We start from the raw sequence: 25793 nt of genomic DNA on the forward strand, positions 1-25793 counted from the left end.
ATCAAAGGGGAAGGACAGGAAAATGGACGTGGTGAGTGTTGGAATCAGCCATGGTTTGCTTTGGTTTGGTTTATTATTGTCACATGTCCCGAGGTACAGTGAAAAGTTTTGTTTTATGTGCAGTACAGACAGATCACATCATACAATGTGTGTAAGGGTAACAGAACAGAGTGAGGAATACAATGCTGCAGAGAGCTAGAGTTAACACTAAATTTAAAATCTGAGAGTTCCACTCAACAGCGGGGAAGGTTAGAGAGTCACAGAGTCATAGGGGCTGACAGCAGGGAGACACACCCCTTTAGCCCAAACCGGTCCATGCTGACCAAAATGGCCGTCCATGCTCACCCCATTTCCCTGCACTTGGCCCATGTCCTTCTAATCCTTTCCAGTCCGTATGGTTCCACATCTGTGATCCTACTGAACGATGGAGCAGGGTTTGGCAGCCCTATGGCACACACCTGGTCTTATTTCTTATGGTCTTTGCTGGAGGAGGTGAAGGCTCATTCCCCCAGATCCCCCTCCTCACTCTCGCCGACCCATCCACCCATCGACCAGCCTGGTCGCAATTCTCTACCCTGGGGCAATTTCAAATTGCCTCGCCCAACATCTCTGTTCCACTCGCTGCTCCCTATGCAGGATGCCAGTATCGCTACCCGTCGGATCTCTGACTGCCCTTGGTCCTTTCAGACTAATTGAATGCAGAGTGACTGGTGCCTGGTGAGGACATCCCAGTTCACACCCCCTTTCTGCAACTTCTTCCAAGTAGTTACATGTTAATATTGTCGACTGGTTTGCTTCTCTTTGTCTGGGTCGATTCCCAGTGGTTTTTCAAATCCAGACTCTCACCTTCTCGTGTACTCAGCCCTTGAACTACCAGCCTTTGTCACAAACAGATTATTTGAGGGAGCTGGATTTTAACCCTTTCAAAGTCTTGTCCCTTTAAAGTTGTGTTGGAATGTATATTCTGGCTGGCTTTTGAGGGAGAGGGAATCCAATGTGTGAACAGAGGAGGGCTTACAGTGATTCCTGATGAAGGGCTTTTGCCTGAAACGTCGATTTTACTGCTCCTCGGATACTGCCTGAACTGCTGTGCTCTTCCAGCACCACTAATCCAGAATACAGTGGTTCATTGCCAACACTGCCCACGAGCTGGGAGTTATCAGTATCATACCACAATTGTTTACTGTTGCTATGTTTTATTGACCCGGCGTTTCAGGCAGTGACAAGTTCCTGCAATGGGACAGCAGTGTGAGTGCTACAATAGAAGTCACTGCAATGTCAGAGAAAGGCATGGGAAAGCAGTCAGGTTATTTCTGGTTGCCCTCTGCTGGCCTCTCCTAGAGATTGTGCACAAGAGAGGGGAAGCTCATGTCTATGTGTTTGTGCATAGGTATACGTGTGTGTGTGTGTATGTATGCATCTGTCTGTGTGCGTGTGTGTGTGTGTGCGTGTCTGTCTGTGTGCCTGCGTGTGTGTCCTGTGTGTCATTGTGTGTGTGTGTCCTGTGTGTCGTGTGTATGTGTGTGTCCTGTGTGTCGTGTGTGTGTGTGTCCTGTGTGTCATGTGTGTGTGTGTGTCTCTGTGTCTGTGTGTTGTATGTCTGTGTCTCTGTGTCTGTGTCTGTGTGTCATGTATGTGTGTGTCTGTGTGTGTGTGACTCTGTGTGTGTGTGTCTGTGTGTTGTGTCTGTGTGTGTGTGTCTGTGTGTGTTGTGTGTGTGTCTGTGTGTGTGTGTGTCTGTGTGTGTGTCTGTGTGTCTGTGCCTGTGTGTGTGTGCCTGTGTGTGTGTGTCTGTGTGTGTGTGTCTGTGCCTGTGTGTGTGTGCCTGTGTGTGTGTGTCTGCCTGTGTGTGTCTGTCTGTCTGTGTGTGTGTGTATGTCTGTGTGTGTGTATGTATGTGTGTGTGTGCGTGTGTTTGAGAGAGAGAGAGTTTAAGTTGCGTTAAACACCAAGAATCCTGGAGAAACTGAGCAGGTCTGGAAGTGAGAGAAACAGAGTTCATGCTTCGAGTCTGATATGACTACTTCAGAACTGATAATGGCTGGTCAATGGATGTTAAACAGTGACAGTGGGGCAGGTGAAGCGAGGGGAACTGCTTATGAGGGTGCTCAGAGCAAAACATCATCTACAAGGCTCAAGTCTTTCACAACACACACACGCGCACAGACTCATTCTCACACACACTGTCTCACTGTCTCACACACACACATTCTCTTTCTCACACACACACATAGACACACAAACTCTCCCTCACTCACCCACACAGACACAGGCTCACATGCTCTCATTCACACACACAATCTCACTAACTCAAACACACATTTTTTCTCTCTCACAAACACACAAACTCTCTCTCACTCACACACACACAAACTCATTTTCACACTCTCTCACTGTCTCACACACAAACACAGACTCTGATACAGACACATACACACTCAAGACACACACTGGCACTCCCAGACACACACATTCAGAGGCACACACAGATACTCACAGACAGATAGACAGACACAGATACACATAGACACTGGCATACACTCATAGACACATGCTCTCTCTCTCACACACACACACACACACACACACACAGTGACGCACACACACTGCTTTTCTCATTCGAGAGTAATAACTGGTGAGAGGTTGATCTGAGCGAGGGGAGAGAATGAGAAGGCGAGGCCTTCATGGTAACCTCAGCCAGTGCAGTGGTTGAACCCACACTGCAGCATCGCAGACCAGCTGCCCAACCAACTGTGGGTCAGTTAGTTCACACCCAGCGCCAGACATTAACTCTGTTTCTCTCTCCACGGAAGCTGCCAGACTTGCTGCGTTTCCACATGGTTCTCTTCAGATTTCCAGCGGTTTTGCCGTCACTGAAGCCAGTTGGATCGATCGGTCGAACAGTGACACACACAAACAGAAATGGCTGGAGAAGCTCAGCAGGTCTGGCAGCGTCCGTGGAGAGAGGGAGAGAGAGAGAGCTAACGATTTACAACTGGGTAGGTGATGCAATGCTGAGTGCATGAGCATGAGAGCTAGAATCTAACCCGTGAGTGTGAGAGAAGAAGATTTGACTGTGAGAGAAAGGTAAAATATTTATGAGAGAAAGCGTGTCTGAACAAATGGGTCAGTCTTTTCTGTTTACCAGTAATGGCTTTGTGCGAGGACGATAGTGTATATGGGTGTCTGTGTGTGTGTGTGTGTCTGTGTGTGTGTGTCACTGTGTGTGTCATTGTGTGTGTCTGTGTGTGTGTGCCAGTGTTTGTGTGTGCGTGTCACTGTGTGTGTTTGTGTGTGTCACTGTGTGTGTATCAGTGTCTGTGTGTCAGTGTGTCAGTGTGTGTGTGTCTGTGTGTGTGTGTCTGTGTGTGTGTCACTGTGTGTCTGTCACTGTGTGCCTATGTCTGTGTGTGCCTGTCAGTGTGTGTTCCTGTATGTGTGAGTGTATGCGTGTGTTTGTGTTCTCTGCGTGTGTGCCCGTGTGTGTGTGTGTGTGTGTGTGTGTGTGTGCGTGTATCTGTGTCTGTGTGCGTGTCTGTCTGTGTGTTTGTGAGTGTGTGTGTGTGTGCGTGTCTGCGTCTCTGTATGTGTGTTTGTGTGTGTGTCTGTCTGTCTGCATGTGTATGTTTGTGAGTGTGAGTGTATGTGTGTAGGTGTCTGTCTGTCTGTCTGCGTGTGTGTGTGTCTGTGTTTCTGTATGTGTGTGTGCGTGTCTGTCTGCGTGTGTGTGTTTGTGAGTGTGTGTGAGTGTCTCTGTATATACGTTTGTGTGTGTGTGTGTGTGTGTGTGTGTGTGTCTGTCTGTCTTTGATGGAGATGCCAATGTTGGCTGACACTTTGCCCAGTGCGCCCCTTCCTTCACCAAGTGCCCCCACCCTCACCATTTCAGAGGCGACAGTTCAGGCAAAGGCAAGGTGAAGGTAGGCCTGGGCCCTCAGAGAGCAGCTTGACGTGACGATTTCCTCTCCGATGTCTCTTTGGTTCGAAAGCTGATTGTAGGCCCGTCGCCCCGGCAACACAAGCGCCTCCACTGGAAGGTGTTGCTGGTGAATGAGTAGACCACGGGGTCCAGGCAGCTGTTGAGGCTGGTCAGCGCCATGGTAACCCGCCGGGCCGAGTAGGTGAACTGGATGAGGCGGCAGCTGGACAGCACCCGAATCCGCCTCAGGGTGTGCACCAACTGGATGAGGTGGTAGGGCACGAAGCAAATGAGGAAGACCACCAGCACCACGAGTACCGTGCGGAGGGCCTTTCGCTTCACCGTGTGCACCGACTCCTTGCCGGCGGTGGGCTCCAGCAGCTTCTTGGCGATGAGGGGGTAGCAGACGATGATGACCACCAGCGGGATGAAGAAGCCAATGATGGCAGCCACGATACTGATCCGGGAGATGCGGCGGCCCCAGGACTTGGCGTTGAAGTTCTCCAGGCACGCGGTGTTGCCGTTGGGGAACTGGCTGGTCAGCGGCCCTCCGAGGCACAGGTAAAGCAGGATGGAGGCCAGCAGCAGCCAGATGAGGCAGCACGTGACCACGCGGTAGCGGGTTTTGCGCAGCCAAAGCGAGCGGATGGGGTGGACCACGGCGATGTAGCGGTCCACGCAGATGCAGGTGAGGAAGAGAGTGCTGCCGTACATGTTGGCGAAGAAGAGGGAACCGGTGATCTTGCACGCCACCTCACCGAAGATCCAGTTGTTCTCCAGGGTATGGTAGATGATTTTGAAGGGGAGCAGAATGGTGAAGATGAGGTCGATCACGGCCAGGTTGATCATGAAGATGTCAGAGGGCGTGAACTCCCCCTTCTTCCTGAAGAGGTACCAGAGGACGCATAGATTGGAGACGGTGCCAAAGACAAACACGAGGCTGTACACCACGGGAAACAGGACATACTGGAAGTCAGCGCTGACCTGGCAGGGGTTTGTGTTGTTGGTGAGGTTGGCACTGCCTGTGGAATTGATACCCATTGGAGACGATGTGTGTGACTCCCATCCCAGGGACCAGTCTCGCTGGGTCACAGTGAAACCAGTTTCAGCTGTCAGCATGTTTGGGTCAGTCACGGCAAGGAATCTGAAATTATAACAACAAGAAGCAACAGAATTGCATTAGCATATGCGAATTTCGGTTTGAATCCAACAAAACATCTTTGTTATGCCACTAGAGTGCACTGGCCTTAATCTACACATTTTAAAATCCTTACATCGGGAGAAGGCGTTGGTGGGACAGTCTTTACAGGCTGAAGGGCCTTTTCATTACTGTATGATTCAAACTGTCATGAAGTCATCGAGATGTACAGCTCAGAAACAGATCCTTTCGATCCAACCCGTCCATGCCAACCAGATACCCCAACCTAATCTAGTCCCACTTGCCAGCACTTGGTCAATGTCCTTCCAAACCCTTCCTATTCATATACCCATCCAGATGCCTTTTAAATGTTACAATTGTACCAGCCTCCACCACTTCCTCTGGCAGCTCATTCCATACACGTATCACCCTCTGCGTGAAAATGTTGCCCCTTTGGTCTCTTTTATAACTTTCCCCTCTCACCCTAAACCTATGCCCTCTAGTTCTGGACTCCCCAAACCCAGGGAAAAGACTTTGTCTATTTGTCCTATCCATGCCCCTCATGATTTTATAAACCTCTATAAGGTCACCTCTCAGCCTCGGACGCTCCAGCTGTTTTCCCTGGAGCGTCCGAGGCTGAGAGGTGACCTTATAGAGGTCCCACCCTGTTCAGTCTCTCCCTGTAGCTCAGATCCTCCAACCCTGGTATCATCCTTGTAAATCTTTTCTGAACCCTTTCTAGTCTCACAACATCTTTCCAATAGGAAGGAGCCCAGAATTGCACGCAATATTCCAACCAATGTCCTGTGCAGCCGCAACATGACCTCCCAACTCCTGTACTCAGTACTCTGACCAATAAAGGAAAGCATACCAAACACCTTCTTCACTATCCTATCTACCTGTGACTCCACTTTCAAGGAGCTATGAACCTTTACGCCTTGAAATTTGAGACCTCCCTCTTTAGAGCAAAATCCTGAGGAAACAGAAATCATAGGAACTGGAGGAAGCTATTTGCTTTTTTGATCAAACCAGAAGCTTATTTTTCACTTCATTCTTTCACAGGATGAGGGCATCATTAGCTAGGCCCAGCATTTATTGGCCATCCTTAATTGACCAGAGGGTTATTAAGACTCAAGCACATTACTTGTAGCTCTGGAGTCACATAGCGTCATAGAGTCCTTCCACATGGGACAGGCCCTTCAGCCCAAATTGGTCCGTGCTGACCAAAATGGCCGTCCATGCTCACCCCATTACCCTGCACTGGGCCCATACCCTTCTAATCCTTCCCTCTCCATGTATTTGTCCAAATGCCTTTTAAATGTTGTTAATGTACCCGCCCCAACCACTTCCACTGGCAGCTCATTCCATCTGCGTACCACCCTCTGGGTGAAAAAGTTGCCCCTCAGGTTCCCTTTTATTCTTTCCCCTCTCACCTTAAACTGATGCCCTCTAGCCCTCGATTCCCCAACCCTGGGGAAAAGGCTGAGAGTATTCACCCTATCCGTGCCTCTCAGGATCTTATACACCTCTATAAGGTCACCCTTCAGTTTCCAAAGAAAGTATCTAGACCAAATGACAGTTTCCATCCCTAAAGGGCATCAGGGAACAAGATGGATTTTTCCTGACAAACTGGTCAACATTAGATTCTTAATTCCACATTCTTTTTAGAATTGAGTTCTAATTTCAGCATCTGCCACGGCAGGACTTGAACCCAGATCCCCAGAATGTTACCTGGGTCTCTGCATTAGCGGGGAGAAAGTGAGGACTGCAGATGCTGGAGATCAGAGCTGAAAAACGTGTTGCTGAAAAAGCGCAGCAGGTCAGGCAGCATCCAAGGAGCAGGAGAATCGACGTTTCGGGCATCAGCCCTTCTTCAGGAAACTTCAGGAAACGTCGATTCTCCTGCTCTCTGCATTAGCGGTCCAGCGATAATACATCTCAGCCATCACCACCCCCCATTTGCTCATTCATGGGATGTAGGTTTTTTTTAAAATTAATTAACTAATTAACTCATAATTAAACAACTAATTCAGTCAATGTGAAGATTGTGAGCCAAGTGCTGAGAAGGTGGGATTGGAATCATAATGTGGTTATCTTGGACTGGTGTAGACTGAATGTGTTGAAGGGAACTTTCTCGTGCTGTAGATCTTGCTGATGAATCTTCTTCATGCTTGTTCTCTCCCATGTTTTTGTTTTATTTCTGTTTGCATCTTTTCCCTTTTGCTTTCTCTCTCTGTCTGCCTTCCCGCCTGAATTTATCCATGTGAACCTCCCCTTCTGCTTCATATTTTCATCTTTAAATTCCACAGGTTCTGAGGTTTAATGAAAAATTAGCACCCGTGAACTCGTCGTATCAAAATCTAGAATGGCACGTGATAAAGAAAGGTTTTCCTCCCTCTCTTCTCTAAACCTCTCGCCTTTCGCTTTAAAATGATGCCCCCTTGATATTGACCCTTTGATTAAGTTGCTATCTACTCCCTCTTAATCTTATCCAAGTCTGTCAGGTGACCCCTCAATCTTCTCTATGCCAAAGATACCAACCTGGGCTTATCCAGCCTCTCTTAGTCACTAACCTGCTCCATCCCAGGCAACATCCTGGTGAATCTCTTCTCTCAGATGTCTTTGTGGTGACCAATACTGCACAGAGTACTTCCCACAGTGGCCTAACCCAAACTCCTGAACAGCTCCAATATAACCGCCCTGCCCTTAAAACCTATACTCTAGATCAGAGTGGTGCTGGAAAAGCACAGCAGTTCAGGCAGCATCCGAGGAGCAGGAAAATCGACGTTTCGGGCAAAAGCCCTTCATCAGGAATACAGGCAGAGTGCCTGAAAGTCTCCACCCTTCAGGCTCTCTGCCTGTATTCCTGATGAAGGGCTTTTGCCCGAAACGTCGATTTTCCTGCTCCTCGGATGCTGCCTGAACTGCTGTGCTTTTCCAGCACCACTCTAATCTAGAATCTGGTTTCCAGCATCTGCAGTCATTGTTTTTACCTTGTAACCTATACCGTGACTGATTAAGGTAAGTGTCTTAAATGACTTCAGAATGACCCTATTAATCTGTCCGACCAGCACCAGGGATCTGTGCACGAGCACACCAAGATTACTCTGAGCATGTTATTCATTGAGCACTTTCTTGCTTTGTTCCTTCTTCCAAAGTGCATCCCCTTTAAATTCCACCTGACAAAGATCTGTCCAACCCATTTATATCCTCCTATAACCAAACCTAGTTCATGGAATCCTCACTACATGGAAGGGGAACCAAGCCTATGTTTGAGTCCAGATGACCTCAGTTGAAATCATAGAATCCCTGCAGTGCAGAAAAAAGACCATTCGGCCCATTGAGTCTCTCACTGACCCCTTCGAAGGGCACCCCATCCTCACCAGCCCATGGCTCATCCATCTAGTCTGCCCTCCCCTGGACAGGGTAGGGCAATTTCTCGCAGCCAGACCACCCTAACCTGCACATCTTTGGACAGCAGGAGGAAACCCACGCAGACACAGGAAGAGAACACACAAACGCCACATAGACAGCTGCCCAAGGCTGGAATTAAACCCAAGTCCCTGATGCCATGAGGTAGCAGTGCCAACCACTGAGCCATCATCCCAAATTTATTTCCCATGGTGTCCGTACAATTTCTGTTTGAAAGCATTGCTCACTTCCGACATACGAATGGCAAAGTGTTTCAGACAATTAACTGCAAAATGATTTTCCTTCAGAACAAAGGGGGACCAATTTAAGACCAACATGAGGGAAGAATGTTTCCTCTTGGGGGAATGAGTCTTTGGAACTCCCTTCTTGCCACAGAGAGCCGATGGAGGGAGGTTAGAGTCCTTGCGTATATTTAAGGCTGAGTTCAATTGATTCTTAATCAGTCGGGGAATGAAAGGTGACTGGGAAAAGGGAGGAAAATGGACACAAGGAACGTTGGATCAGCCATGCTCCCCTTGAACAGTGAGGTAAACTCGAGGGAGTCCAACACACTACTCCTGTTCCAATTTCTCGTGGTCGTTCCTGGTCTTATGTCTCCTGCAAATCTTGTTGAAAACCTCAAATCTATAGTTCCAAGTCTTTGGAAATAAGAAGCAGCTTCGCCAACCTTCCATCGTGATTTTGTCCAAGTCTATGCAAACAACTCTCCATGTTATTTGCTCCAATGTCTCCAGCCTGAACGTATCTTAAAATGTACTCACTGTACAGCGATATATCCTGTTACTCCATCAGGAAGTATCAGGAAGTATCCTGTTACTCCATCACTGAGGTGATGCCAAGGAAGCTAACGAAATGTTGGCTTTTGTGTCGAGAGTGTTGGAGTACAAGGATGCTGATGTTGTGCTGCAGTTATACAAAACCCTGGGTCGACCCCACTTGGAGTACCAGTGAACAGATGAGGGCACCACACTTCAGAGAGAATATCTTGGCCTTGGAGGGAGCCCAGGACAAGAATGATAGCTGGGCTTCAGGAATTAAGCTGTGAGGAGAATTGGCACAAATGAGGCCAGTTTTCTCGAGAATGTAAAAGGTTACGGGGTGATCTGATTGAAGCCTTCAAGGTACATGAGGGGCAGGCAGCATTGAGGAGGTGGGCAGGTTGCGGGAGGATTTGGACGGGTTAGGAGAGTGGGCAAAGAAGTGACAGATGGAGTACAACATGGGAAAGCGTGAGGTCATGCACTTTGGTCAGAAGACTAGAGACATGGGCTGTTTTCTAAATGAGGAGAAAATTCAAAATCTGAAGTGCAAAGAGACTTGGGAGTTCTAATCCAGGATTCTCTCAAGGGAAATTTCAGGTTGAGTCAGGAGTTGGGAAGGCAAATGTAATGATGCATATTTTGAGAGGACTTGAAGATAAGAACAGGGATGTATTTCTGAGGCTCTATAAACCACTGGTCAGGCCACATTTGGAGTATTGTGCGCAGTTTTGGGCCCCATATCTCAGGAAGGATGTACTGGCCCTGAAGCGTGTTCAGAGGAGGTTCATGAGAATGGTCCCAGGAATGAAAAGCTTAACGTACAAGGAACATTTGAGGACTTGGGGTGGCACGGTGGCTCAGTGGTTAGCACTGCTGCCTCACAGCACCGAGGTCCCAGGTTCAATTCCAGTCTCAGGCGACTGTCTGTGTGGAGTTTGCACATTCTCCCTGTGTCTGCGTGGGTTTCCTCCAGGTGCTCCGGTTTCCTCCCACACTCCAAAGTTGTGCAGGTCAGGTGAATTGGCCGTGCTAAATTGCCCGTAGTGTTAGGCACATTAGTCAGAGGAAAATGGGACTGGTTGGGTTACTCTTTGGAGGGTTGGTGTGGACTGGTTGGGACGAAGGGCCTGTTTCGACACTGTAGGGAATCTAATCTATATTTGATGGAGTTGAGAAGAATGAGGGAGGATCTAATTGAAACAGCCAGAATAACAAATGGCCTGGACAGAGAGGATGTTGGGAAGATGTTCCCATTGGGAGGAGGGACTAGGACCCGAGGGCACAGCCTTAGAGTAAAGGGAAGAGCTTTTAGAATAGAGAGAAGGAGATTCTTCTTCAGCCAGAGAGTGGGGAATCGATGGGATTTACAGAAGGCTATGGAGGCCAGGTCATTGAGTACATTTAAGAGAGAGAGAGGTTCTTGATTATCAAGGCAATCCAAGGTTACAGGGAGAAAGCGGAAGAATGGGGTTGAGAAACTTATCAGCCATGGTTGACTGATGGAGCAGAATCGATGGGCAGGAAAGCTTAATGTTTGCTCTTACGTCTTCTGTCTTATTAACAGCAAAAGACAGAGATAAACCATTTCCACTGGTTGGAGGTTGTAGAACTCAAGGGCATTGTCTGAGAATTTGAACCGGACTGTTCAAGAGAGACGTTAGGAAGCACTTCTGCACACACAAAGGATGGTAGAGGTTTGAACCTCTCTTACATAACTGGCTGCGTTAGTTAACTTCACACCTGAGATCAATATTTTGGTCAGTGTGGGTAGGTTTGAGCCGAAGGGCCTATCCGACTCAATGACTCTACTCCTTTCATGAAACAAAGGTATTTAAGGGGTATGGTGTTAGGCCACAGATTAGCCACTGAGTAGTGGAGTAGGGCCAAGAGGCCTACTCCTGTTCCCATCAAAGAAAATCGATGATATTCGTCCAACACCTTCAGGGTTGTGCAAATAGCTTTCGGCCTGCCTTGAAAAAACGCAAAGCTTCCTAGATTCCCGTTGTCTTTTCGTCACTCCGTTGTGGTGTATGGGTGTACCGGTAAAGCCCAGTATCTGTTGCCCATCTCTTCATCGCCTGTGGGAAGCTACGGGTGCGTCATCTTGCTTGAGCTGCCGCTGGGTGTACTTTTAGGGAGGGAGTTCTGGGATTCGCAGCCAGCGACAATGAAAGAGTCGGGGCGGTGCGTAACTCAGAGGGGGGTCTGCAGGCGATGTGCCCGCTGCCCTTGTCTTACGAGCTGGCAGAGTAGGTGGATTTTTGGTAGGTGTTGCCCACTGGTTGAAGTGTCGGAAATGCGCCTTGCACAGCAATGCACACAGCTCTCCACTGCATGTTGGCGTCGGTGAGAGATAACCTTTCTTAATAATTGTATATTATTCATTAATTAGTCTTTATTTATATACATAGTCACTGGAGCAGTTCGATTCAGTCGATGGGTGACACACCAAACAATTGGGCTGCTTCACTCTGGATGGGGTCATGATAAATGAGACAAAACCTGCATCCCCACTCTAAGTGATTAAAGACTTAACAGCAATCTCGATTGTTCAATACATCACATCAGTTGTATGGCACTTTGATCCTTTTACTGTAAATTCTGACTCCTTTAATCCTGCCCCACCTGGCAAAGGAGCAGTGCTCTGAAAGCTACTGCTTCCAACTAAACGAGGTCAATTCCCGGAATGGCGGGACTATCTTACACTGAAAGATTGGAGCGACTGGGCTTGTATACTCTTGAATTTAGAAGGCTGAGAGGGGATCTGATTGAGGCGTATAAGATTATTAAAGGATTGGACACTCTGGAGGCAGGAAGCATGTTTCCACTGATGGGTGAGTGCCGAACCAGAGGACACAGTTTAAAAATAAGGGGTAGGCCACTTCGAAAAGAGTTGAGGAGAAACATCTTCACCCAGAGAGTGGTGGGTGTATGGAATGCTCTGCCCCAGAAGGCAGTGGAGGCCTAGTCCCTGGATACTTTCAAGAAAGAGATGGATAGAGATCTTAAGGATAGTGGAATCAAGGGTTATGGGGATAAGGCAGGAACAGGAAACTGATTGTGGATGTCAGCCATGATTATAATGCTCGCAGGGCAGAATGGCCTACTCCTGCACCTATTGTCTATTGTCTAAACCTGTTGGACCATAACCTGGTTGTCAGGTGATCTTTTGTCCACCCCAGTCCAACACCAGTCCTCCACATCAAGTTTTGTCAGCAGTGTTTAGCCACTCCAGGCTAGGGATGGAGGGGGAGGGAGGCCTATTCCATCATACTCCGGCCATGTGTCTTGTGTATGGTGGACTGCTGGGGAGTTGGGGATAACTTAACTCTGTATTCAGAACTACAGTAATTACGTAGCTGCGTGGTTCAATTTCTGGTCGATAGGGTGAAGCAAAAAGCTGATAGTAGGTGGAATTCAGCACTGAGTGCCAATGTTTTCCCATATTATTGTTTGTAAAATCTCTTGCTCTTGTATCAAGCTAGCACAAAACGCAGCTAAGAGTCTCTGCCTTGGCTACAAGCTTTCAATGGTTTCACGTTTATTTGAATTCTTGGAACCTTTGCTACATTCTGTAGCACACCTTGTCTTCAAAGCCTTGTGAGCAGCATGTAAATAAACTACCTTCACCCACCCACGTCTCCATCAATTCCTGACAGAGCCCAGTCAGGTTGGTTAAACATACTCAGCATTCCCCGCTTATCCCAGGATCGGGAAATTCTCCCCCGCCCAGAAAGAGGCCGTTTCACTCAAAGGCTCGCTTGCCCCAGCTCTCTGAATGAGCAACTCGCTTATTGCCAATAACCGCCATCATCTTTATGGGCGGCATGGTGGCACAGTGGTTAGCACTGCTGCCTCACAGCGCCAGAAGCCCGGGTTCATTTCCCGTCTCAGGCGACTAACTGTGTGGAGTTTGCACGTCCTCCCCGTGTCTGTGTGGGTTTCCTCCGGGTGCTCCGGTTTCCTCCCACAGTCACAAAGATGTGCAGGTTAGGTGAATTGGCCATGCTAAATTGCCCGTAGTGTTAGGTAAGGGGTAAATATAGGGGTATGGGTGGGTTGCACTTCAGCGGGGCGGTGTGGACTTGTTGGGCCGAAGGGCCTGTTTCCACACTGTAAGTAATCTAATCTAATCTAATCTTCCTCTGATTGCCCGCACTATACCCTTTCTGATGACAGTCTGGCTCCCACTTCAGGAGAGTTTGCATCTCGTCTCATCGTTGCTCAGGTTGAGACGAGACAACCTTTCTCCCCGTCGTAAGACCACAACAGCAGAAACGGAGGCCATTCAGCCCGTTCAGTCTGCTCAGCCGCGCAACAAAATCGTGGCTGATCCGACAATCCCCGACTCCACGTCCCCTTGTGGTCCCCACTTCCCTTCCTCATTCAAAATCTCAGCCTTGAGATCAATCCTCCTGCTGTATTAATCCCCACCTCTTTCACTGGGGTCTGCGCCCACGCGCTTCCCTCCACTTCACCTGACGAAGGAGCGGCGCTCCGAAAGCTTGCGATTTCAAATGGACCAGAAGCTGGTGTCACGTGACTTTGTCCACCCCAGGCTAACGCCAGCAGCTCCACAACACTGTGGGCTGGCTAACAGCACCTCCCTTGTGTACAGTATAGTGAAGCGGCTCTGAGGAGTCAGGGAATGACTGCGCATAAGGTGAAAAATATTGACTTAATACCCCAGCAACAGCTCTCATTAAACTTTCTCTTCCTTTTACGGCCCATTTACTCTTCATTATAAAACATTTTGGCGTTCCCTTTAATATTGCCCAAATTTCTATTTGCATTCACTGAATTTATTTGCTTTTCGTTTCCTCTCTGAACCTTCAGTCTGGTTCTCCATTGTATGGCCTACGTGGCATTTAACAAGATTACATCTCACCTTCTTCATGTAAATCTCTATCTTTTATGTCATCTAGGGTCGTATCCATTTGTTTACACCCCTTAACTAGTAATATAGTGATATGGTGGTTCGCACTGCTGCCTCACAACGCCAGTGACCCGGGTTCAATTTCAGCCTCGGGCGACTGTCTGTGTGGAGTTTGCACATTCTCCCCGTGTCTGCGTGGGTTCCCTCTGGGTGCTCCGGTTTCCTCCCACACTCCAAAGATGTGCAGGTTAGTGGGATTGACTGTGCTAAATTGCCCATCGTGTTCAGGTCAGGTGCATTAGTCAGGGGTAAATGTAGGCTGGGGGCAATGGGTTTGATTGGGTTACTCTTGGGAGGGCTAGTATGGACTTGTTGGGCCGAAGGACCTGTTTCCACTCAGTAGGGATCCTAATTCTAAACTGTGCCCAATGTACCTGAAAGTCACCCATCGCTCGGAGATTGCAAGATTTTGATTCAGGTTATATTCAGCCAAGATCAGGGTTGGCTTTCACCCATTACTCTGGATTGTTCCTTGCCCTTTTTCATAGCGAATCTAAAACATATGATAGAATGATCACTGTGCCCTAAACATTGCCCCATTAGCGTTTGATACACTGGGGTGTTGACTATAAGGAGAGGCAAGTTACGCTGACGCTTTATGGAACTCTAGTTAGCCCACACTTGGAATATTGTGTACAGTTCTGGTCACCACACTATCAGAAGGATGTGGATGCTTTGGAAAGGGTTCAGAAAAGGTTTCCCAGGATGTTGCCTGGTATGGGGACTTGTAGTGATGAAGATAGGTTGGATAGACTGGGTTTCTTTTCACTAGAATGTAGGAGGTTGAGGGGTGACCTGATAGAAGTTTATAAGATTGCGAATGGCTAGAGGGGAAAATATGAGGATGTATCCCAGGGTGGAGGTGTCAATAACCTAGGGGACACAAGTTCAAGATGCGGGGCGGGGGCGATGATGCTTAAAAGAGGTGTGCAAGGCAAATGTTTTTCACACAAAGGGTGGTGAGTGCCTTGATCATGCTGCCAGAGGACGTGGTGGAAGATGACACAACAGCAGGGTTCACCTGAACGAACACATGAATATGAAAGGAATAGTGGGAAATAGATCCTGTAAGTGAAGGCAGGTTTAGTATGGAAGGGCAAAATGTGTCAGCGCAGGCCTGGAGGGGCCGAAGGGCCTGATCCTGTGCTGTATTGGGTTTCTTTCACAGAATTGCAGAAGTGTTAGAGTGCAGAAGGTGGCCGTTTGGCCCATGATCCTTGTCTTGGCTCATTCGATGAGCATCATAACCAGTCCCACTCTCCTGGCTTTTCCCCAGACCCCTGTGTTTTACTCCTATCCAAACCGCCATCCAATGCCTCTTTTGGATGGTTCAATTGAAGCTGCCTCCACCACATTTCCGGGCAATGATTTCCCGACCCGGGCTACTGGCTGCGAGAAAAGCTTTGACCTCAAATCACCCTTATTTGGTTTTCACATCACTTTAAGTTCCTGCCCCCTCACGTACATCTTCCCTTTGAGTGCAGGAACAGCTTCTCTCTCTCTCTCTCTCTCTACCCTGCCCAGACCTTGCTCATGATTTTGAAAACCTCGATCAGATCTCCCTCTCAGCCTTCTTCTCTCGGAGGAGAACAATCTCAATGTCTTCAATCTGTCCTCATTGCTGAACTGTCCAATCCCTGGACCCGTTCTTGAAATTGGCTGACTGCACTTTCTCTGTTTCTCTCTCTCTGTCTCTCTCTGATGCGTTCAGGTCTTTCCTGTCATGTGGCACCCACAGTACTCCAGCTGAGGTCCAACAGGCATCTTATACAAGTCCAACATCTCTTCTTTGCTCTTGCTCTCAATGCCCACCTTAATAAAGCCAGGTACACTGCGTGCTTTATTAACTGGCTCTCTTCATCTGTTCTGCCACCCTCAATGATTTGTGCACAAGGCTGGGGTTGTTCTCTCTCGAGCGACAGACGTTGGTGGGAGACGGGGTAGAAGTCGGTAAAATGGGGCGCTGCACAGTTAGGGTCGGTGGTCAGAATACTTTTCTTCCCCCCAGAGTTGGAAAATGTAATACTGAGGTGGGGGGGCAGGCATTTTAGGTGAGAGGCAGACAATTCAAAGGAGGGGACAGTTTTGTTTTTTGACACAGAGAGTGGTAGGTGTCTGGAACGCACCGCTAGGGGGTGGTGGTGGAGGCAGATACGGTAGGGGGCATTTAAGGGGCTTTTCGATAAACACATGAACATGCAGGGATATGGAGCAAGAAGGGACTGGTTTGATTTGGCGTCACGTTCGGCCCAACATTGTAGGCCAAAAGGGCCTGTTCTGTGTTCAAAACATAACAAGCTCCCCCTGCTCCTGCACCATCTTACCTCCTATTTAATGTTGCCTTTCAAAGTTCCTCTCAATAAAATGTGTCAACTCACACCTCTCAATCAACCATCTTATTTCCAAATTCCAGGTCTGCTTCTGCCTCCCCTCTCCTAGGCTGAGAAACACATACTGCTGTTGAATATTTTCTTGAACGCCACCCCTGAACTCTTGCCCATCTTTGCACCACTTCGACCTGAAGCTATATTCCAATCATCAAACTTCCCCCCCCGCCAAAGTCTCCCCGACATGACCACTACTTTTCTCATTCCTATACCTGCCTGTGCATACATTTCAGATTAGATTCCATACGGTGTGGAAACAGGCCATTTGGTCCAACAGGGCCACACCAACCCACCCATACTCATTTGCCTCTGACTAATGAACCTATCACGACAGGGCATTTTAACGCGGCCAATTCACCTGCACGCCTTTGGACTGTGGGAGGAAATCAGAGCACCCAGAGGAAACCCACACAGCCAGTCACCCAAGGCGGGAATCGAACCTGGAGTCCCCGACACTGCGAGGCAGTCGTGCTAACCACTAAGCTACCATGTCCCTTTAAATTTGGAATATGATTCTCTCTGAATATAACAATGAAAAGAAGGATTTTCCCTTCTCCGTCCCTCTGCTCAATAATGGCTGATCTACGCCCTTCCCATTACCTTGTAGACTATTCCAATACAAGTTTATATTTGCATAATTAATAATCTCCTTTAATGCTCCTCTTGAAATCTTGTACCGCTCTCTAATCTCTTTGCAAATTTGTTTTTCCACTTCCTTCCCGTCAATTAGAGGCTTATAGATTCCAAAGTGCAATGTAATTGTGGTGTTTTTGTGGAACCTGTTCAAGTGTGTGGTGCCCCGCCCAGCTTCTGGAGCAGGGGGCTCAGAAAGGGCACTCCAGCACTGCACCCAGATCCTGTACAATTCAGTTCCACCCAATTCGAACACACGGATCACTAACTTCAGACTCTACCCTGCTCGCTGCCACTCTCTGGAATCCACAGCGTTATCTTAAATCAAACTGGTCAACGTGATCTAAAATGCATGCATGGTGCTTCAGTGGCTCGCATTGCTGCCTCACAGTCCAAGGGCCCGGGTTCGATTCCAGCCTTGGGTGATGTCGTGTGGAGTTTGCACATTCTCCCTGTATCTGCTTGGGTTTCCTCCCACTGTCCAAAGATGTGCAGCTTGGGGTGGATTGGCCGCACAAAATAGCCCATAATGTTAGGTGCATTGGTCAGGGGGAATGGGTCTGAGTGGGCTACTCTTCGGAGGGTCGGTGTGGACTTGTTGGGCCGAAGGGCCTGTTTCCATACTGTAAATAATCTAATCTAGTGGCCTGCTTCCACACTGTTGGGACTATGATTGCGATGTATACAATGATGAGGGCACACAGTCAGGCTCTATTCTCCTTGACGGAGTTATAAGTGACCAAGGGGGAGAAGGGCTGTGAGAAAAAGCTTTTTTACTCAGAGGTTGAAGGAAATCTGGAACTCCCTGCCCGTAACGGTGGTACAAGCAGAAGGAACAAAGAACAACACAGCACAGGAACAGGCCCTTCGGCCCACCAAGCCTATGCTGACATGCCACACCCTTCCAAACTAAAAACCTTTTGTCTCTACACTGTCCATATCCTTCTATTCCCTGACTATTCATGTATCTGTCAAGATTCCTCTGAATCGTAACTAATGTATCTACTTCTATCACACACACCCCCACCCCCCCCCAAGACTGCATTGTACTCACCACCCTCTGTGATAGAAGCCTCACCTCTCCTATCTCCTTTAAAAGTTAGCCCCTTCACCTTAAAACCGTGTCCCCAAGTGTTTGATGTTTCGAACGCGGAATCGGAAATTGCTGGAGAAACCTCAGCAGGGTCTAGCAGCATCTGTGAGAGAGAAAGCTGAGTTAACATTTCAGGTCCGGTCACCTTTCTCCAGGACTGTTCTTCCAACCTGCCATGTTCTCCCAGAAACGTTTGTTTTTTGTCCCTGATTTCCAGCATCCACAGTTCTCTTCAGCTGCATTGACGTTCCTACCCTGGGAGCAATAGACTCTGCCCATCCAATCTACCAGTGCCCCTCATACGTTTGTAAACTTCTATCAGGTCACCCCTCGTCCTTCAATGTTCGAGAGAGAGCAAGCCAATCTCTCCACAGAGTTAATACCCTCCAAACCATCCTTGTAACTAGAAGCTCTGCAGAACGGTTACTGACCTCAAAACATTAACTCTATTTCTCTCTCTGCAGATACTGCAGAGTTTCTCCAGCAATGCTGGAGAATGTGGGCGGCACTGGGCAGGGTGCACCGCCCATCCCGAGTTGCCCAGAGGTTCGTTAAGAGTCAACCATGTGCGTCCGGAGTCACGTGTAGGCCAGACCAGGTAAAGATGGCAGTTTCCTTTCCCCTAAGGGCAGTACGGTGGCTCAGTGGTTAGCACGGCTGCCTCACCGTGCCAGGATCCCAGGTTCCATTCCTGCTTCGGGCAGGATATCTGCATGCAGTTTGCAAAATCTCCCCTGCGTCTGTGTGGGTTTTTTCCCGCAATCCAAAAATGTATGAATTGACCATGCTAAACTGCCCCGTAGTGCACAGGGATGGGGAGGCTAGGTGCATTAGTCAGTGGTAAATGTAGAGCAATAGCTTCTGAGTGGGTTGCTTCTTTGGAGACGCGGACTTGTTGGGCTGAAGGGCCTATTTCCACGCTGTAGGGATTCTATTCTAGGACATTATGAAATTCCCAGCTGTGTTGACGTGTGCAGACATTTAAACTGGTGTCACAATATTACCATTCTCAATTCCCTTTTACCAACCACATACTGTCAGTCTGACCAGCTGTGGTCTTGTCCTTTTTCATCCACGAGCAGCTGCCTAACTTTTGCAATCTTTCAGGCTTTCAAAGCTGCCCATGATTTGAAAGGAGGTTGCTAATTTGTGGTCAGGGCGGCTCCCATTTTCACACTCTGCCAGTTAATGGTGATGCCATCCATTTGTCCTGGGTGACCTTTCTGCACTCAGCACTGTCAGCAGTGTTAACTATTTCCCCTTTATCTCGCAGCTGGTGTCTCTGCTGTCTTTAACATGACATTCACACCAATTGCTCCATTTCCTTCCAATGAAGGTATTGGCATTTCGTCAGAAGGAGCCAGGAGATAGCAAGGGTTGCAGATGCTGGAGAGTCAGAGTCATTAAAGGCACCCCTGGTCAGGCAGCATCCGAGGAGCAGGAGAGTCTACATTCCATTAGGACTTGGGAGGGGGAAGGGAGCTGAGGCATCGATGAGGGGGGGTTGGGGCGAGGGGAAAGGTAGGTGGGATGGCGATAGGTGGGCGAGGACAGGAGGTGATTGTGATGCCTTGGTGGGAAACGTGGAGCAGAGAGGTGGGAAGGAAGATAGCCAGGTCAGATGTCCAGTCGGAAGGTTGGATCTGGGATGGGGTGGGGGAATTGGAAGCTGGTGAATTTGGTTGGAATCTCAGCCATGCTTTTTGTCCCAGTAGACAATTCCCATTCTCATTCCGAGGTCATGCAATGCCCACGTCCTTTTTTGAGGGGGGGGGGGGGGAATCAGCTTGACCTTTGTTCCACAACCAGATCTAATTCCCTTACGGAACGTGGGCAATGTCTCGGAGTCGAGTGGAGATGTTCAGAGGGTTCAAGGCTATGTTCACCTCCCAGGTAATTCCGGGGGCTACCGTAGGGAATTTTGAAACAAAACGCAATTCATAGGATGTGAGCCTCACTGGGCAGGATGCACTGCTCATCTCGAGTTGTCCAGGAGATTGTTAACGGTCAACCATGTGGGTCTGGAGTCACGTATAGGCCAGACCAGGTAAAAGTGGCAGTTTTCTTCCCTAAAGGACATTAGTGAAAAGATGGGTTTTCTCCCTGACAAACAGCAATGATCATTAGAGTCATAGAGCTGTACAGCACAGAATCAGACCCTTCAGTCCAACTCGTCCATGCCAACCAGATATCCTAAGCCAATCTAGTCCCGTTTACCAGTGCTTGGCCTATATCCCTCCAAACCCTATTCATGTACCTATCCTGATGCCTTTAAAATCATTGTACCAGCCTCCACCACATCCTCCAGCAGCTCATTCCAAACACGTACCACCCTCTGCGTGAAAGCGTTGCCCCTTACATCCCCTTTACATCTTTCCCCTCTCACCCAAAACCTATACCCTCGAGTTCTGGACTCCCCTAACCCAGGGGGAAAGACCTTATCTATTTACCCTATTCATGACTTTATAAACCTCTATAAGGTCACCCCTCAGCCTCCGACGCTCCAGGGAAAACAGCCCCAACCTGTTCGGCCTCTCCCTGTAGCTCAGATCCTCCAACCCTGGCAACATCCTTGTAAATCTTTTCTGAACCCTTTCAAATTTCACAACATCCTTCCTATGGGAGGGAGACCAGAACTGTACATATTAAGAAGCATTTGGATGATACTAAGGGAAAATTCTAGAATTCCTCTCCAAGGGAGATTTAAATGGGCCAATTCTATCCCCTAATCATTTGTGTATACTTGCTGATATTCTTATTTATGTTTCTCCTTCCTATTCAAAGTGTCCTTTGATCCCTTATCCTAATGCATATCCCAGGTAATGTGTCAAACAGAAACGAAACAATTCTTCAAGTGCAGTTTAATCATTTTTTAAACAGGCTATTTTTCCCAATCTCATTCCTTTCCCCCCGAAATGAAAAGTTATTCTGAACCCTCTCACCTTCTAACTAAATATATCGTAACAAACTCGAAACCTTCTCACTACTTTCAACTTCCTGAGAGGTCAATCACGTATTGAAACTTGCTTGGTGACCTTCCCAAGATTTTGTTGGAACAATTCAGACAGCTGTCTCGGCCATCAGAAAATCGGAGTCAATTTCGATTTGGTGTGACTGCGGGAGCACCATTAACATTAGAACCAGAGTGTTAGGAAGGCCAAAAAAAAACCAGATAACAATGAGTGAGCAATGATGACTGAAAGCTAGGCAACTGGGCTTCCTGGAGAACGGGCACAGTGGCTCAGTGGTTAGCACTGCTGCCACACAGCACCAGGGTCGCAGGTTCGATTCCAGTCTCGGGCAACTGTCTGTGGGGAGTTTGCACATTCTTCTCAGTGTCTGTGTGGGTTTCCTCCCACAGTTCGAAGATGTGCAGGTTAGGGAGGATTGACTATGCTGAAGTCGCCCCATAGCATCCAGGGATGTGTAGGTTCATGGATTAGCCATGGGAAACGCAGCATTTGAGAGAAGGGGTGGGTCTGGGAGGAGTGGTCTTCAGAGGGACAGTGTGAGCTTGATGGGTCAAATGGCCTGCTTCAACAGTATAGGGATTGCACAACGCTCCCTTAATCTCCACTTTAGTCAGTGGATTCTGATAAAATGAAGTTTATAGGCCTCAGGAAATTCTAGACCAGGGTATCTCGCCTGATTTTGTTTTATCAAAATTCAGATAAAGTCACTGAACGGCTTAGGGAAGGTCAGTAGTAAAGCAGCAATGTTACTGGGTTAGTAATCCATGCAGGTGTTTGGGGGCATTGAACCCCTACAGTGTCAGGGCAGGCCAATCCAGTCAATACCAACTCTGCAGAAACCACCTAGATCCCACCCTATCCCTGCATTTCCCAAGGCTAATCCACTCAACCTACACCTCCCTGGACAACTTAGCATGGCCAATCCACCCTAACCTGCACATCTTTGGATAGTGGGTAGAAACTGGGGAACGAACTGACACAGACAGGGGGAAGAACGTGCAAACTCCACACACAGAGAGTCACCCGACAGTGGAATCGAACCCGTGTCCCTGGTGCCGTGAGGCAGCCGCGTTAACCCCTGAGCCGCTGTGCCACTTGGGCCTGAATCCAGCCGTGGAACCGAGTTTGTTTAAAAAAGCTCCGGAGTTAAAAGCCAGCCACTGGCGATCACTGATTGAAAAAGCCACCCGGTTCAGTGAAGGAAATCTGTCCGACCTTGTGCAGTTTGGACCTGAACACACGACTCCAACCCCCCCCCCCCCCCCCCCCCCCCCCCTACCCCCACCCTAACCCCCTCACCCTCCCCAGTGATGCGGTCGCCGCTTACCTGAGCAAATAGATGGGCGACCGGTTCCAACCCGAGCCTCTGGCATCCAGGTCCTACCAACAAATGAAGAAAAGGACATTCCGTCACCACTTCCCTTTTGCAAGTGCTGAGGTTTGCTACTTTAGTCACAAAGCGAGTGACGGAAGACACATTGCATGGCCAGGCTGACAGCCTTCTGAAAACTGCAGATTGCACACTCGAATCAGTTCGACCGCACAGGGCTCCGATTCCGCACAGGTTTCTGGTTTTTCTTGGGGGGACGGGGGCTATGCAAGTGAAGGTTACCAGACCATAAGACCACGCTCTCATCAGAGAGGTGGTGCTTTCAGCCTGAGGGTCACCACACCTCAGGCGAGACAGTTCACCATGGTACCGGCAACTGGTGCAACAATTGCGGGCACCCACTCCGTTCTGGCAACTGAAATGGCTGAGGTTGGCTTCCCTTGCATCCAGTTGCAAATGTTTAAGCCTTAAAGCTTCTCCCAGGCAATCTGACTGGCGACATGAGGCACCAAGCAAGAGGCTCAGTGGTTAACGCTACTGCCTCACAGCGTCCTCGCAGGGTTCGATTCCAGCCTCAGGTGACTGTCTGTGTGGAGTTTGCACTCTCTCCCCGTGTCTGTGCGGGTTTCCCTCGAGTGCTCCAGTTTCCTCCCACAGTCCAAAGATGTGCAGGTTAGGGTGAGTTCACCATGCTAAATTGTCCATTGTATCCAGGGATGCACAGGTTAGGATGGATTAGCCATCCTAAATTGCCTCATTGTGCCTGGAGATGTGTACATTGGGTGGATTGGCCATGCTAAATTGCCCATTGTGCCTGAAGATGTACAGGTTGGGTGGATTGGCGATGATAAATTGCCCGTTGTGCTTGGAGATGTGTACATTGGGTGGATTGGCCATGCTAAATTGCCCATTGTGCCTGAAGATGTATGGGTTGGGTGGATTGGCCATGATAAATTGCCAAGGTAAAAGCAATGACTGCAGATGCTGGAAACCAGATTCTGGATTAGTGGTGCTGGAAGAGCACAGCAGTTAAGGCAGCATCCAAGTAGCTTCGAAATCGATGTTTCGGGCAAAAACCCTTCATCTTGCCCGAAACGTCGATTTCGAAGCTACTTGGATGCTGCCTGAACTGTTGTGCTCTTCCAGCTCCACTAATCCATGATAAATTGCCCATTGTGCCTGGAGATGTGTACGTTGGTGGGGATTGGCCATACTAAAGGGTCCATTGTGCCTGGAGATGTGTACATTGGGTGGATTGACCATGGGAAATGTGGGGTTATAGGGCCTGGGTGGGAAGCTCTTCAGAATGGACTTGTTGGGCCAAATGGCCTGTTTCCGAACTGCAGGCGATTCTCTCGGTGAGGCAAAGCCCACAGCAACTGAAGGAGGTCATTCAGCCTGTCAAGTTTGTTCTACCATTCAACATGGCTGACCTGAGCTTCCTCAACTCCACTTTTCCTGCCTTCCTCCCCTTGACCCTCGATTCGTTCACTGATTCAAATTCTCCCAATTTCATTCATCGACCTGCAGGCTTTTCACTCACTCCCAGCCTCCCCACCCATCTTTCTGCCAACTCGCACATTTCACTTCCCTCAGCCGAGTCACTTGTTATTTCCATGTATCACAGAGCAAAAACAGTGGGTTTCAGGACAAATCCCCTTCCCTCAAACCCGACCAGCTTCCAAAACATCTTCGAGACGACCAATGCGAGTTTCTCCGGAACTTCCTGCGTTTGCACTTTCACGGTTCTGTCCCTTTCTCCACTTGCTGACTGCAGTGGCTCATTTGTCCAAAAGCTCACACTCTCCCCTCCACCCCAACACCAAGAGACAGCGATGGGGAGTCACCTGAGTTGCAGTGACAGTCCGTTCCCGAGACGTACAGAAATAAAATGACTCACCTGTAACCTGTGTCTTCAGCGATCGTTTGCGATGTGGTGGAATCAGATTGGATTGCGGAGTCTCTGAAGTTCTTTCTCAAAAGACTTTTAAATGTTCTGCTTTTCTTGCTTAATAATTGCTCCCTCTCTCACTCCTTGAATCACTCAGTCTTTCCAACTCACGTTTTTCTGGATGTTCAGTCACACTGTCTATCTGCTGTTCCTTTCTCTCTCTCTCTTTCTCTCAGCGTGTCGGTCTCTCTCTTGCTTTTTTTTTGTGAAACATGAGATTCTGTTACTGAACGCCTTGGTGACTAATCATTGCAACCCGAATGGCTTCCAATAAGCCTCTCACTCAGAATCTCATGCCTTTCTTTGTTGGTAATATTATTTTAAGTGCTTGGAATTTCCACATTGTGCAACTGAATGTGTTTGATCAGAGATTGCTCACTGGAGCCTGTTACAGACTCTCATTAATCATGCATTTGGAGCGAGCAAGTGGGTAAAAAGCAGTAAAAGGGCTCTGAGCAGTTCATTAGCGCTGCCTGAGACTCACGGTCTGAAGATAAGGGACAGAGATGGGAGGGTTCTTCGCAGAAAAAAAAATTGAAGCCAAAACGTTAAATGTTTTCAAGTAGGGGAGGCTAGAAAAACGTGGGATGTTTTCTCTGGAGCGGCCGAGGCTGAGCGGAGACTTGAAAGAAGTCTACAAAATTATGAGACACATAGGCAGGGTGGACGGTCAGAGTCTTTTTTTTGTTCCCCCAGAGTTGCAATGTCTAAAATTAGGGATGTGCATTTAAGGTGAGAGGGGGCAAGTTCAAAGGAGAGGTGTGGGGCATTTTTTTTAACGAGGGTGGCAGGAGTCAGGAAAGAGAAGCTCAAGGATATGCAAGGGATGGAGGGACATGGAACAAGGCTTAGTCTAATTTGACGCCATGTACATTGTGGGCCGAAAGGCCTGTTTCGGTGTTGTTACTGTTCTATGATTAGATTCCCCACAGTGCGGAAATAGGCCCTTTGGCCCAACAAGTCCGCACCAACAGGATCTGGCTGAGAAGTGGCAGATGGAGTTTAATTCAGATAAATGCGAGGTGCTGCATTTTGGGAAAGCAAATCTTAGCAGGACTTATACACTTAATGGTAAGGTCCTAGGGAGTGTTGCTGAACAAAGAGACCTTGGAGTGCAGGTTCATAACTCCTTGAAAGTGGAGTCACAGGTAGATAGGATAGTGAAGAAGGCATTTGGTATCAGTCAGAGTATTGAGTGCAGGAGTTGGGAGGTCATGTTGCGGCTGTACAGGACATTGGTT

General features: G+C 48.5%; 1 protein-coding gene across 3 annotated transcripts; it reads right to left on the reverse strand.

Moving 5' to 3' along the window:
- Positions 1-24871, reverse strand: LOC140492583 (lysophosphatidic acid receptor 6-like). 3 transcript variants are annotated; one of them, XM_072591564.1, is made up of 3 exons: positions 24502-24871; positions 22599-22651; positions 1-5063 (listed from the first exon to the last, which is right to left on the reverse strand). In XM_072591564.1, exon 3 carries the CDS (start codon positions 5036-5038, stop codon positions 3935-3937), a length of 1104 nt encoding a protein of 367 aa, XP_072447665.1. In that variant the 5' UTR covers positions 5039-5063; positions 22599-22651; positions 24502-24871; the 3' UTR covers positions 1-3934. The 3 variants fall into 3 exon arrangements, with proteins under 3 accessions (XP_072447665.1, XP_072447667.1, XP_072447666.1); XM_072591566.1 differs by lacking the exon at positions 22599-22651 and having other exon boundaries at positions 24502-24555; XM_072591565.1 differs by lacking the exons at positions 22599-22651; positions 24502-24871 and adding an exon at positions 18319-18361.
- Positions 24872-25793: the final 922 nt, after the last annotated feature.

This window comes from Chiloscyllium punctatum, chromosome 21 (genome assembly GCF_047496795.1).
Source record: "Chiloscyllium punctatum isolate Juve2018m chromosome 21, sChiPun1.3, whole genome shotgun sequence".
In the NCBI taxonomy this organism is placed as follows: Eukaryota; Metazoa; Chordata; class Chondrichthyes; order Orectolobiformes; family Hemiscylliidae; genus Chiloscyllium; species Chiloscyllium punctatum.